The sequence below is a fragment of the Triturus cristatus genome, chromosome 10, assembly GCF_964204655.1.
Source record: "Triturus cristatus chromosome 10, aTriCri1.1, whole genome shotgun sequence".
In the NCBI taxonomy this organism is placed as follows: Eukaryota; Metazoa; Chordata; class Amphibia; order Caudata; family Salamandridae; genus Triturus; species Triturus cristatus.
Genome location: NC_140593.1, coordinates 1,214,869,606 through 1,214,882,085, shown reverse-complemented (window position 1 = coordinate 1,214,882,085; position 12,480 = coordinate 1,214,869,606). Strand labels below are relative to the sequence as shown.

General features: G+C 45.2%; 1 protein-coding gene across 4 annotated transcripts in view; it reads left to right on the top strand.

The window, feature by feature from the left end:
- FLNA (filamin A) overlaps positions 1-12,480 on the top strand; it is a 353,926-nt gene that overhangs the window by 246,758 nt on the left and 94,688 nt on the right. For all 4 annotated transcript variants that reach the window (XM_085629725.1, XM_085629727.1, XM_085629724.1 and 1 more), the window contains exons 18-22: positions 3,450-3,540; positions 4,783-4,952; positions 6,863-6,980; positions 7,249-7,511; positions 8,005-8,602. In XM_085629725.1, coding sequence (XP_085485851.1) covers positions 3,450-3,540; positions 4,783-4,952; positions 6,863-6,980; positions 7,249-7,511; positions 8,005-8,602 — 1,240 coding nt within the window. The remainder of the gene's footprint in view (positions 1-3,449; positions 3,541-4,782; positions 4,953-6,862; positions 6,981-7,248; positions 7,512-8,004; positions 8,603-12,480) is intronic.

Below are 12,480 nucleotides of genomic sequence, written 5' to 3'. Positions count from 1 at the left end.
AAGCACTTTTTCTCCCAAATTCAATGTCAATTTTTAACAGGGAGAGAAGAGCGAGCTGGCTAAGCACACCTCCAGGATGGCTCATCTCCAGTCTCTTCCCCCTTGCATCTGCTCATTCCTTCCTTCAGGCTAGCATCTGGTTGGGTTTAAAGAGGAGAGTTGTAAATGAAACTTATCTTCTACCTGTATCCTCCTTCCATTGAAGGATATTGTTCCCCCCCCCCCCCCCCCCCCCGCTCTGGCATTCCTGTGTAGCAGACCACTGCCCTCCCAGAAGAGCTGGCTAACCCCCAGGGGCTCTTGATTACTTCATCAAAGGACCCCGGTTAATCCACTTAACTTTGACCAATCAGGACATACCACTGGAAGGTTGGTTTTGGCTTGCAGACAAAGTCTTATAACTTCTTGCCTGTATATTTTAGGAGAAATTCAACAATACCGTATTGTTGGATTTATCAATACCATTCTGGGAAGTCCTTGTGTGCTATTTTTATTCTCATGGCGGGTATTCTTCGTTAATAACTTATTGCCATGTTAACATGTGACAGGGGATTTGTAATGGGGAAAATGACTTGGGCCCTTTTCCAACACCAGAGCTTATAAAAACAAATGCCTTTTCTAAGAACCCTGCTTATATTCTGAGGACCCCCCACTGCTGGAACACCTAGGGGAGCCTTTAGAGATTCTGAATATGTAAAAGTATAGCAGACCTCCCTCCACAGTGCTCCTAGCACAAAACTCAATTCATCAGTGTCCTCTTTATAAATACCTGACTGCCCCACTCGGACACCCAGAGGAGACCCTGAGGTACCTAATCTGCCCAAACACTGGTTTATTAATTTTGTAAGGGCCCCAAACGCCAAAGTAGAGTTTGGGCACATTCTGCATTTTTAAAGGAATCCTGCAACACGGGTGCTTTTAAACTGACCTCAGGCTCCAGCAGTGCACACATGTATGTGCAGAAAAGGCTACTGCTCGCCCTATTCGATACTAGGGACTTGAAGGTAGTTTCAAGCCCCCTGCCCTATTATGTACTTGGGCCTTGTAAGGGAGGTCATGCCAATCACAGGGGTACCTTAAGCCATAGTGTACCCTAGTGTATGTAGGTGTTTCACTGTATTGTAAGTGCCTCTTTCAGCATAGCACTGGGCATGGATAGGCAGAGCACAGGGTCAGTCAGTGACATAGTACCAGTCAGCAAAATGTTGATGGGTGCCCAGGGCACAGGCTGACTTTGCAACACACATTTTTCCAGCAGTGTGTGCTTAATTTCATACTACTGCATGACCTGCCTGTGACAGGTGTGTAATGGTTCACTTAAGAGTAGTCCGACATTCCTGCTCTTGGCCTTCCATGGACCTCTTCATGGCTGCAAACACTGCTTGCCTTCTGTTCTCGACGATTTCCAGTGCAGAGAGCTTTGGTGGATGCGGTTTACCTGACACTTTCTACTCCATTATGCATTCCTGCTTATCTTGGTAATTTCTTCCGTTCTGAGGAAGATGCGTTTGGACAGGGTGCACTGATCGGACTGTTCTGGCCTCTTGAGGGCATGGTACACAGATGTGATGGGATTTTTGGGCCTTCATCTTCCTCTACCACTCAGGGCAAACCTCTCCCAGCTGGAGGAGCAGGTTGCATCCAGCCACCAGTCTTCAACTTGATGTCTGGAGATTGAGGTGGGCAGTGTAAGTGCTTTTGACTTGGAAGAGGTGGGCATCACTTTGTTGGCACACTGCCCTACCATGAAATCTGTATTCTGGACTTCAGTCTTGTTCTGTTGCTTGGCCCGCATGGGAAGAGTGGGTTCTCCCCTAAGGCATGCCTTTCATAGATTTGGTGCTTTCTTTAACCCAGCAAGGCCATGCAATTGGCACAGTTATAGGGTGCCTCTTAGTTGTTCTGGCCTTGCTTTGTTTGCCTGCTCAACTTGGTCTTTAAATAGATGATTGCTGTGAGATTTCTTGAAGGTTTGAGTTCTAGGTTTCCTCCCGCGCTCTTCAGTGACTCAGTGGGATCTTAATTTAAACTGGTGCTCAGTCGTGGTGAGATCCCCATTGGCGCCCACACACAGTGCCCATTGAGGTTGATAAAAGCAGTTTTGCTTATTGTCATTACCGCTGCTCGGCTCATCGGTGAGCTGCTGGCTTTGGGCTCATCTTTTCTGATAAGTTGGTTCTGATTAGTCTTTCCTGCCGTAAGTGGTTACCTTGTTCACTGTGGCCAGTAGTGGCGGCTCCTCCGTTAGGGCGGAGGAGCGTCGCCCTACTGCTTCTTGGCAGGTAAGTTAAGGAAAAATAAAATGACTCTCGTTGTTTTATTTTGTCCTGATATCCAGCAGCTTTGAGGGGCAGGGCTGCTCTCCCGACAAGAGGGAGAGTGGTGAGCACACAAAGTGCTGCGTGAATGTTTGGCCGGCTGTCTCGGGCTAATCTTGTTGCTGCCTCTTTGGCAATGAAAAACAGCCAAGAAAATGACAATGTTGTACCAGAGTGGTGCTTATGGATGTGCTGATGTCCTATTGAGGGTAGTTCCAGGCATCATTGGGTTTAACCCGACAAATTCGCATGGGAGATCGGTTTCAATTTTTCCAGATAGAGTGGCACCTGGAAGAGATTAGAGTTTGGGAGTCTGCAGTTGGAGTATCTGCAGAAAGATGGTTACCAAATGTATTGTATTGTTTTGTAATTGCATTTATATAGCGCTTATTACCCCATACAAGGTGTCGAAGCGTTTTTTCGGGAAGTAGCACACTACTCCGGAACCCATTAAGGATTAGTGTTAGTATAGTGAAATATGAAAGTAATTTGAGTGGATAGGTTAGTCTGTTATTTGGATTCAGAAGGATAGGGGAGGGATAGAAGAGGGGAAAAGGTTTGCATTTATATAGTGCTTGTTAGCCCTAATTAAGCACTTTTTTTCGGCAAGTAGCACGCTACTCAGGAATCCATAAATGACTAGTGGTGAATTAGTATAGTGACATGAAAGCCGTTTGGTGGATATTAGTCTGTTATTTGGATCGAAGAATAGCGGCGGGATAGAGGGAAAAAATTAGTAATTAACTTGTTTTTTCTGGAAAAGCTCCAAGAAGGGGATGTGGGATAAAGCATGTGTTGGAAGCAGTGCCTGCTAGTGGCCCTTCTCACCCAGTGCTGTCGAACATGCCAACATTTAGATCTTGGCTATTTCTGGTTCTCAGTGACAAAGCATGTCTAAGCATGCATGGTGTAATGCAGGTATTGTGCTAATTATGTTGGCAAAGTTCATTCTGGGAAAACCTGTAATGGGAAACTGTTATGTCTGAGGGGGAGGTGTGTTTTTGCCTTGTCCAGCAACAAGCTGACACAAGAGGCCCTTTTGTATAAAATTCCTCTACAGTTGCAATGTTAACAGCTTGCAGGATAGGCTACTTCTCTGCTTCGTCTAACTCCCCACCGTCTGCTCTCCAGGTTACTCCTATGAGTCCAATCCGAATCAAGGTTGATGCTTCTCACGATGCCAGCAAAGTGAAGGCTGATGGCCCTGGCCTGAACAGGAGCGGTGAGTAGGAAGTCCATGCAAGATAGCGTTTTTTATTTGATTTTCGAAACCGTACAACATATAATAAATAACTACCCCCCCCATTCCACCCACTGAGGGAGATAGCAGATTTAGGGAATGGATGTTGCATAGTCGATCCATATACTATGGTTTCCCCTGACCTAGCTCGTCCCCTTGTAAGTTTTAGGGGTGGCTCTTTAGGAAGGATTGTGGGCCTGACGACAGTTGAGCATAGCCTAGGAGCTTGTTTTTCCAATTACAGGGTACACTGCTTCTCCAATGATGGCAGCACCAGTACAAAAAGCATGTGCCTTCCAACTGATGTAGGCTTGGTTGCCCGCTCCGGTGATTGTACATGTGCATCCACTGTGCAGTCTTGAGGGCCTCTGGTAGATTGCCGATAAACTGAGACCTGGGAGAGTCCCCTGGGGCTACGCGGAAATAGAAGCCTGATGTGGAAGTAGGAGTCTTTCTTAGCAAGGATCCAGACACTAATGTAGCTGATCAGACTTCCATGTGGCCAAGACCACGTCGGAGCACGGTTTCTCCTCCGGCATTATGTAAAAGTGAAAATAATGGGAAGCAGTCCTTGATTCACAGTGAAACCCGAACATGAGAAAATGAGATGCCTGGCAGCAGGAAGCATGTGTTACTGCTACATCCTCTTGCAGATCTGAGGATCAACCCCTCGCTCCTAGAGACAGTCCAGTCACCAGTGGTTTGCTAGGGAGAGAAGCAGATTGCTGCACTGCCCTGTATCCGGATGTGCAAGCAGAGTCCTAGTATACCAGCTACAGGATTCCTAGATTTCAGCGTTGAACCAGCGCAGCGCTGTGAAGTGGAGGCACCTCTTGAGGGCTGGTGATTACAGATGTGATTGGAGGAGTCTAAAATAACTGAAGGAAGGTTGACTTGGTGCTCAAGAAGGTTTAGACTTCTTAGTAGTTAATAGTTCATGAAGTTTGGGGTAGTTTCTTCTGCCCCACTTAAAACATAAGCAAGTCCTTCCTTTTTTTTTTTTTTTTTTTTTTTTTTCTCGAGTTAAAAATTGGAATTTATTTTAGCAAATCATTTGAGGAAAATGTCTCCCATCTCTAAATCGAGCTGCTCTGTCCTATGATGGGTTGGCAGCCGCTAAAGCATCAAGGCTCTTTTAGTTACTACTACACACAATGCCATAGGCCTAATGTAAATGATCTGCCCCATGCCTAATGTTTAGAATTGTTGATTCTTTTTTCTTAGGTATTGAACTTGGCAAGCCCACTCATTTCACTGTCAACACAAAGGCGGCTGGCAAGGCGAAGTTGGATGTCCAGTTCACAGGCCCTGCCAAAGGAGAAGTGGTGCGTGACTTTGATGTCGTCGATAACCATGACAACTCCTACACTGTCAAGTACACTCCAGTTCAACAGGTGAGTCTCCATCGCCCCACCCAGAGGTGGGAAGAAATTAGTGGTTCTGTGAATTTGGCAATACAAACCCTTCACCCAGTCATAAACTCCACTCGCTTGGCTAATAAGGCCCAGTGCCAATGAGCTATTGCAGGTGACCAGCTTATGGTTTTTACAGTCACGTGTGGCGTCCTGGAGTGTTCTGCCGTGTGAAGGAGACCGTCTGAAGGCAATCTTTCCAACAGTTTCCAGCCCTGTGTGCTCCCAATCAAAGATGCTGCTATTTTGAGGGTGCTTGGCCTGCGCTTTTAGGATTGGCATGGTGCGAGTGGTTGTTTGTAGGTTTGCCTTTGACATTGTTCTGCTGTGGTTGCAGAGTTCACAAGTGTCCAGATTCAGTGCTCACATAAAGTAACTAGAGCAGCTTTTTAGTTGGCATCCTGTTACTTGCTATCCTCAAAGTAAGAGCCCTGTGATTGCCAACGGGTGTTGGGTGTCCCCTTGGAAGAGGTGTGCCCTTGTATAGCTGGCAGATGTCTCAATGGTTTCATGGGGTTGTGGTGAGAGGATAACAGTGCCATAACCAATTGATGCGTTCTACTAGGCTTGGATATTCATTTCTTTTAAGACGGGGGGGGGGGGGGGCTCACTTTGCACTGTTTTGGGGTGAGTAGTTCACTTTTTGGCTGCTAAATGTAGGTTTTGAGTGGGTCTGGCTGAAGAGTATGTGGCTTGAGGCTTCTTGGCAGCATGCCCAACTTCTGAAGGCAGACCTCTCCCCATGCTATAGCTTTACGTAGTATGATTTTGAATTAATAATTTACTCCCTGAATGGGACTTTGTGTTTTGTGGGGAGTGAATTGCTCTGGTTTCCTACTGCAGCTGCTTACTTAGCTGGCATTCTACTCTGCGATCAGCAATTCGTGTTGGTTGACCACTGAATGGGTGACCTATTCAAGATTATTTCTGTCTAGCATGCTCTCCACGGACTCTAGTGCCTCAGGCGGCTTAGTTTGAACCTAAAGCCAACCTGCCTCCAACTAAAGAGTAATCTTTGGATTGTCAATTGGACTCGGAGATCACCTCGTAGTCTGTGCCCCTGTTGCAGCTGGACCTTTCATGCAACATGGCCTGATCTAGCACTCCTAATTACACAAATTATGAAAATGTCACACCTAGCAATCTGAAACCTTGGCAGCTATGTATTTGTTGTCATCGATTAGACAAGTGTCTTTGCAACCTGCTTGATACTGTTATTGGGCTACTGCAGGATAAAATCGACGCATAGGTAAACTCCCTTTCTCAGACGTAGTTGATGTAAGAATCCACACTCGCCTCGATGTCCAAACTAGGGGTCTGTGGGAGCAGGTGGTGGACGTAGTGCGGGGCTGTCTACGGCCTTGAAGTACAGTAGTGGCAGTGGATCTGATGGACTAATCTGAAGCTGCACTTTTCATTTAACCAAATTCTGGAGAGGCTGTGGCATGTGGCAAGGTCTGATATAAAATAGCAACACAACTTTTCCTCAAACTTTTACCCCTTTAAGGACACCCTTCAGAGTGAATGTATAAATTGTGTGGGGTAAAAGTAGAAGCGAATTTCGACTCTTGCCTTGTGGATGAACAAGCTTTCGTGCTCCGCATAATAACCATGACAAAGTTTCACTATTGGGAACCTTTCCTGGGCTGGCTTCACCTCTGTTGTTGGCGTGAGCAATTTTTCAATTGAGGTTTTTTTTTTTTAAATCATTTCTTTAAAATCAAACATTAAGTGATCCTGGACAATCCCCTAAAATATCTAGATAATTTACATGCTCTTGTAGACCTCACACTGACAATAGTGGTTGATTGCTACTTTGACCCTTAAACTTGTTATTGCTTGTGTAGATTTCATGTAGCAATAATTGGATTCTTGTATTTTCCTTTTTTCAGGGTAACCTAGGTGTGAATGTGACATATGGTGGAGACCACATCCCCAAGAGCCCCTTTCCAGTTGCAATTGCCCCAACGCTGGACCTCAGCAAGATCAAGATCTCTGGTCTTGGAGACAGTAAGTTTTGCTTTATCTCCGATCACATCCACAATGCAATAAAAAAAACGTGGTTCTCCAGAAAGCCCAAGCAGTGTCATTTACACAGATTGATCCCATGATGCTCTTTTGAGGAATTGGAATAAAAATGGTTTAGTTGAATGTGTGTAAATAACCTATGCTGCTCTTAGCTATGCACAGCGGCTAAGTTTACTCAGTAGTGGAAGTAGTAACTATCACTGCTTGTACTGTGACTCTGAAATTTTACGGTGCACTCTCTTATCTGCAGAGGTTGAAGTTGGTAAAGACCAGGAGTTTACTGTTAAATCGAAGGGCGCTGGAGGGCAAGGCAAAGTGGCTTCGAAGATCACTGGTCCGTCGAATAAGTCTGTACCTTGCAAGGTGGAGCCAGGCCTGAGCCCAGACAACAGCACAGTCAAGTTTATCCCTCGGGAGGAAGGGCCATATGAGGTGGAAGTGACCTATGATGGAGTGCCAGTCCCTGGAAGCCCCTTCCCAGTGGAAGGTGTCCCACCTACTGATCCATCAAAGGTGAGACTTGGATCAATGTTCTCATTGAAAATGCATGTAACTTGTCTGGAGCGCCTCCCTTTCCCACATGCCACAGAGGTAGATGTTGGGGGTTTCCTCTGACCTATGATGTAAGAATATTTGACTTTAATAGTCTAGTTTCTTTGGTAATGGTGGCCTGGCTGATGCTTGTTTGATTTTATGAAACTGTTACATTCTCGCTGGTAGAATTCCTGCTTTTGAAATATTTGAGGAATAAATACTTTACTTCGAATCATGCTGCAGTCTTGGTTTACTCGCCAAAGATCTTTGTTTATGAAAATGGTGACTGGCTATATATTGCTGTATGTGGTGGGTACTACAGTAGTGAGGTGCGGATGGACTGAAAGTATTCAGTCTAGCTGGCTTTTTTTTTTCTCTTCCAGTCAGGTGCCTACTGCTTTGATGAATGGGTGCTCCGTTTGGTTTTCAGTTTGTGCGCAGCCTGATTTAGTTGTTGTGTATTCCCCTCCAGGTGAAGGCTTATGGTCCTGGATTGAAAGGTGGCAACGTTGGCGCACCTTCCCCTTTCACCATCGACACGAAAGGAGCTGGCCTTGGTGGCTTGGGTTTGACTGTGGAAGGCCCCTGTGAGGCAAAGATTGAGTGCCTTGACAATGGCGATGGAACCTGCTCTGTGTCCTATCTTCCAACAGAGCCCGGTGACTACAACATCAACATTCTTTTTGCTGAGTCGCACATTCCTGGCTCTCCCTACAAGGCGAAGATTGAGCCAACCTTTGACCCCACCAAAGTGAAGTGTTCTGGCCCTGGATTGGAGCATGCTATGGTGCAGGAGGCTGGCAAGTTCAGTGTTGACTGTTCAAATGCTGGCAGTGCTGAACTTACCATTGAAATAATCTCAGACACTGGCATGCAGGCAGAGGTGCATATCCAAGACAACGGTGATGGCACTTACACGATCACTTACATTCCGCTCTACCCTGGTGTCTACACCATCACCATAAAGTACGGTGGCCAGATGGTGCCAAACTTCCCCAGCAAGCTGCAGGTGGAGCCAGCTGTCAACACCAGTGGAGTGAAGGTGTATGGGCCTGGTGTCGAAGGAAAAGGTAAGCTGGTCGAGTGTGAGATTGGAGGTAATGGAGATCTAGGACATATGCATGCCAGGAAAAGCCAAATTACTATAAATTATTTACTAGGGGCCGATTTGGAGATCACGAAGTCTGACAAATTGGATATCCAGTTTACTTGATTCAAAAACCAATCTGTTAGTCTGTTGCTAGTTCGGGCAAGTGTGTGGATTCTCCTAAATCAAATGGAAATGCTAACTACAATTTCACTAATGTTTATGAACAAAGTTAGCGCCAGCTTAGTTCAGGCGCACATGAGTTTTTTTTTTTTGGTTTTTTTTTTGTTCAAAGGTCTATCTAAATGCATTTTTATTAGATCTGACAGCTAAGACACAAGTAGATGTCTATATCGATATCGCTACAGCTATCCTGACTTACAGGGACCTAAATACAGCTTCATCCATTGGGGCCATTCGCTTTTCTTGCGCCTACCACACAATATAGCGTGATTATCGAGTCGGTCAACTTTAGCAAAGCCAAAGCAGTCCTCTAACGCAATGCCTGTTGGCTTTGCCAGAACCTATTTTAAAAAATGTTTGTGAAACTTCAAACACGCCAGGCAAATTCTGCATTCACAAAAGGTACTCCCTTACTAGTGACTGTTCATTTTGTCGCTTTATAAAGTTGGGCTCCTGGACTGTGCTTTTTCTTGCGCCAAAGTTTATATTAAGATAACTTGCAGTCTGATTGTCTCGGATTTTGATACCATTCAGCATCTTTTGGGGTACTCTGTCATTTACAGTGTGCACTTTTTCAAACCACTTTTTTGTTCCTCTTGCCCGTTAACATCAATGAGGATATTGAACGACAAGCAATTGCGTGAGGTAGAGATTATTCCAGGGGTTCACCCATGTCTTCGGCTAGCAGTCAACCAAAGCCTAGGTCAGGCCACCTTTTGATCCTCTGCAGTAGGGCTCCATGTTAAAGGAGCACTGACAAGGTTATTCAGCTGATCAGGTGAAACATTGAGATGTATGTAAGCTATTAAAGTCTCAAAACAACTTCAATATTTGATATCAAAACCAAAAGCGCTCTTCCTCAGTTCTTTAGTTGAAGAGTATGTGTTCTCACTCTTTCAGACTAATGGTCATGGAGGCACATTGCGGCAATAGCCTGGACTTCAAGAGATGCTATTAAGGGAGCTTTTGTTTTCAGAACCTCTGAGGTGGGATATCTCACTCTTAGGTGGGGAGTCGTTATGTTGCTTTTTCACAGTTGTCCTCCTGAAACATTGACTTATTCATGGGTTTCTCTATCCATAAACCATCCAAGATTTTTATGTGCGGAATCTGAAACACCTTTTGTTTCAAATTATTTAAAAGTACAAAGGCCTATGCTTATTTGCAAGTAGAAAAATACCTGTACCTACTTAAAAGTACAAAAAACATGCCTGTAGAAGGTAACATTTTCTATGCACTTTTTACTTTAAATTAAAAAAAATACAGTGGGTTAACTTAAAATTGGTGTATTTGGCTGAAAACACCACTGAAATTATTTTGAAACCCTATGTAGAGAGGAAATGTAGACTCTAATAGGCAAAGCCCACTGTGCCACTTTTAGAATGCATCTTTATGGGGTTCGAAGGCTGCCACCCTTCCTTCCCATCATGTAGGCAGTCAGTGTGGCTGTTTTGTAGGAAATGCACTGAAAGGATAATCCTTTAGACTTCGTCAACTCATTTGGAAAAGACTGGGAAGTGGCTGGCTGCTTCTGGGTACAGAGAGTACTAGGATTACAAGTTGATTATCCTTTAGTTCTTGTTCTGGTCTAGTTTAGTGCAGTTTCTGCCCATACTGAAAAGCATAACCAGATGTGCAGCAGAAAATGCTAAAGGACCAGTTAAAACCAGAGTTGACTACCAGAGTGGAGAAAAGGCTGTCCTTGAAGACCCACTCTGCATTCATGGTCATGCGCCTCCATTTTCTATGATGCACACTGCTTGTACAGTAGCTTTCACATAGGAACCAGAGGATGCACCTCCACCGATGAGGAGAGCAGGAAAACTGACAATGTCCAAAAACCTGTTGTAGTTCAGGTGGCAATAGAGTTGTAACCTCTCCAGGTACTATGGGTACCTTTGGGAGGAATGGAACAGCTTATCAAACGCTTCCCAGAGGCCTATAGGAAGGGGAGGAGATCTGGTACACAAGTGTTATACTGCCAAGGCACAAATGGCTTAGGCTGTCTGGGTTCTGGCCAGCGGTGCACCCATGCCCCTTTTGATGGGGACCTTCTCTCCGGCCCTCAAATTGACTCTGGAGAAACCTTAAAGATGGACAATGCAAAAGCCATGGGTGCACTCATGTACAACTATCCAAGTGTGGGTTTTGGCAATGGCAGAGGCCAGGAATTGTAAATTAAGCAGCACCACCACAGTGGCCACACTACCAGCAACCACATTCGTAGCAGGAGAGGCAAACCCAAAAGTTGTTCCTGATAGGAGGCATCAGAGGCAGTGCTAGAAAAGGTAGAGGAGTCTTGTCAATGGCACTGCCATACAGTGATAACCTTTAATCTCCTTCATTCACACAACACCGGTCGGGGAGAATCTGGTTATTCCTTTCTCTGTGAGAGACACTTCAGATAATGGTTCCTGTTGAACGTTCAGCAGGGATGATGCTTAAAGTGCACACCTTGCTACCAAACATACCATTGCCGCAGCACAAGATCCTCTTGCAACAGTCGATGCTGTTCCAAATGGAAGGTGTATGCTATTCCAAGCAAGTGTCATCAAGACAGTGCGCACCCTACAATGTGGCCAAGGAATGTGTATTGTGTACATTTTCATTCCCTAAAGAGACTGTACCCTGCAGCCTATGCCCTACCTCAAGCCACTGAATCCGTATACCTGTTGGAGCACTCCAAGACTGCAACCCTACTGTACTTCATTCCTCTGTTCTGTGCAAGAGATCCCAGCTAGACCCTCTACCTCCAGACTCCTACTTGCATATCCCCAAACATCTGGTGCCTCACAACTACCTGGCCATTGTGGTAAGAGCACAGCACTGCCAATTCAAGGTTCTATCCTTTGGGGTCACAGCAGCCTGAAGGAGGTTTACAGAATGCCTAGCACTAGTAGCAAAACATCTGTGCTGCAAGGCCGTTCTTATATTTCCATATCTGTCTGATTGGCTGATAAGAGCAGCAGCCGACAATGCCTAGCACACGCACGCAGCAGTGGTTATTACACATCCTAGGGTTCATGGTTAATGTGAAAAGGTTGCACCTTGAACTTTCACCTCTTCCGCCCTCACCTGTACACACAGACCAATCCTTTCTGGAAGTTATGTTGAACTCCATCAAAGTGATGGCATTCCAAAGTCTGCTGCCTTTTCAGATACCACGTCCAGTAACCACGAGGACCGTACCGAAACTCAGCTAATAGTTACAATGCACAGTACGTATTGTTTCTCCTGCTTTGTCCCACTCACTTGAATCTCACCTGTTTGGGGTAAGCAATCTGAGGTGGAATCTATCCTGGTGAATTGTTTTTCTATTATGTGGTTCTGTTGAAGTAATATTTTAGAGCCTTCTTAATTTCTCATTTGTAACTATATGTTCGAGGCACATGAGCTGCAGATCACACACTTTTGCATTAAATTGCCATCTGATGTTGGGCTCGGATACTTGCACGTTGTCTTGGAAGAAGTCTTTGTAGTCACGAGATAGGTGACTCCTCCCTTGGACGATAGTGCGCATGGGCATGGGCTCCATCCTTAGATTGTTTTTTCCCTCATTGGGTTCGGATGCAATTTTTGCGCTCCGGTTCGAAATCTCCATTTCAAACTTTCGGTGCACAAAACTTCCACAAACTCTTCAGATTGACTTCGAACATCTTCATCTTCGACGCGCCTTTC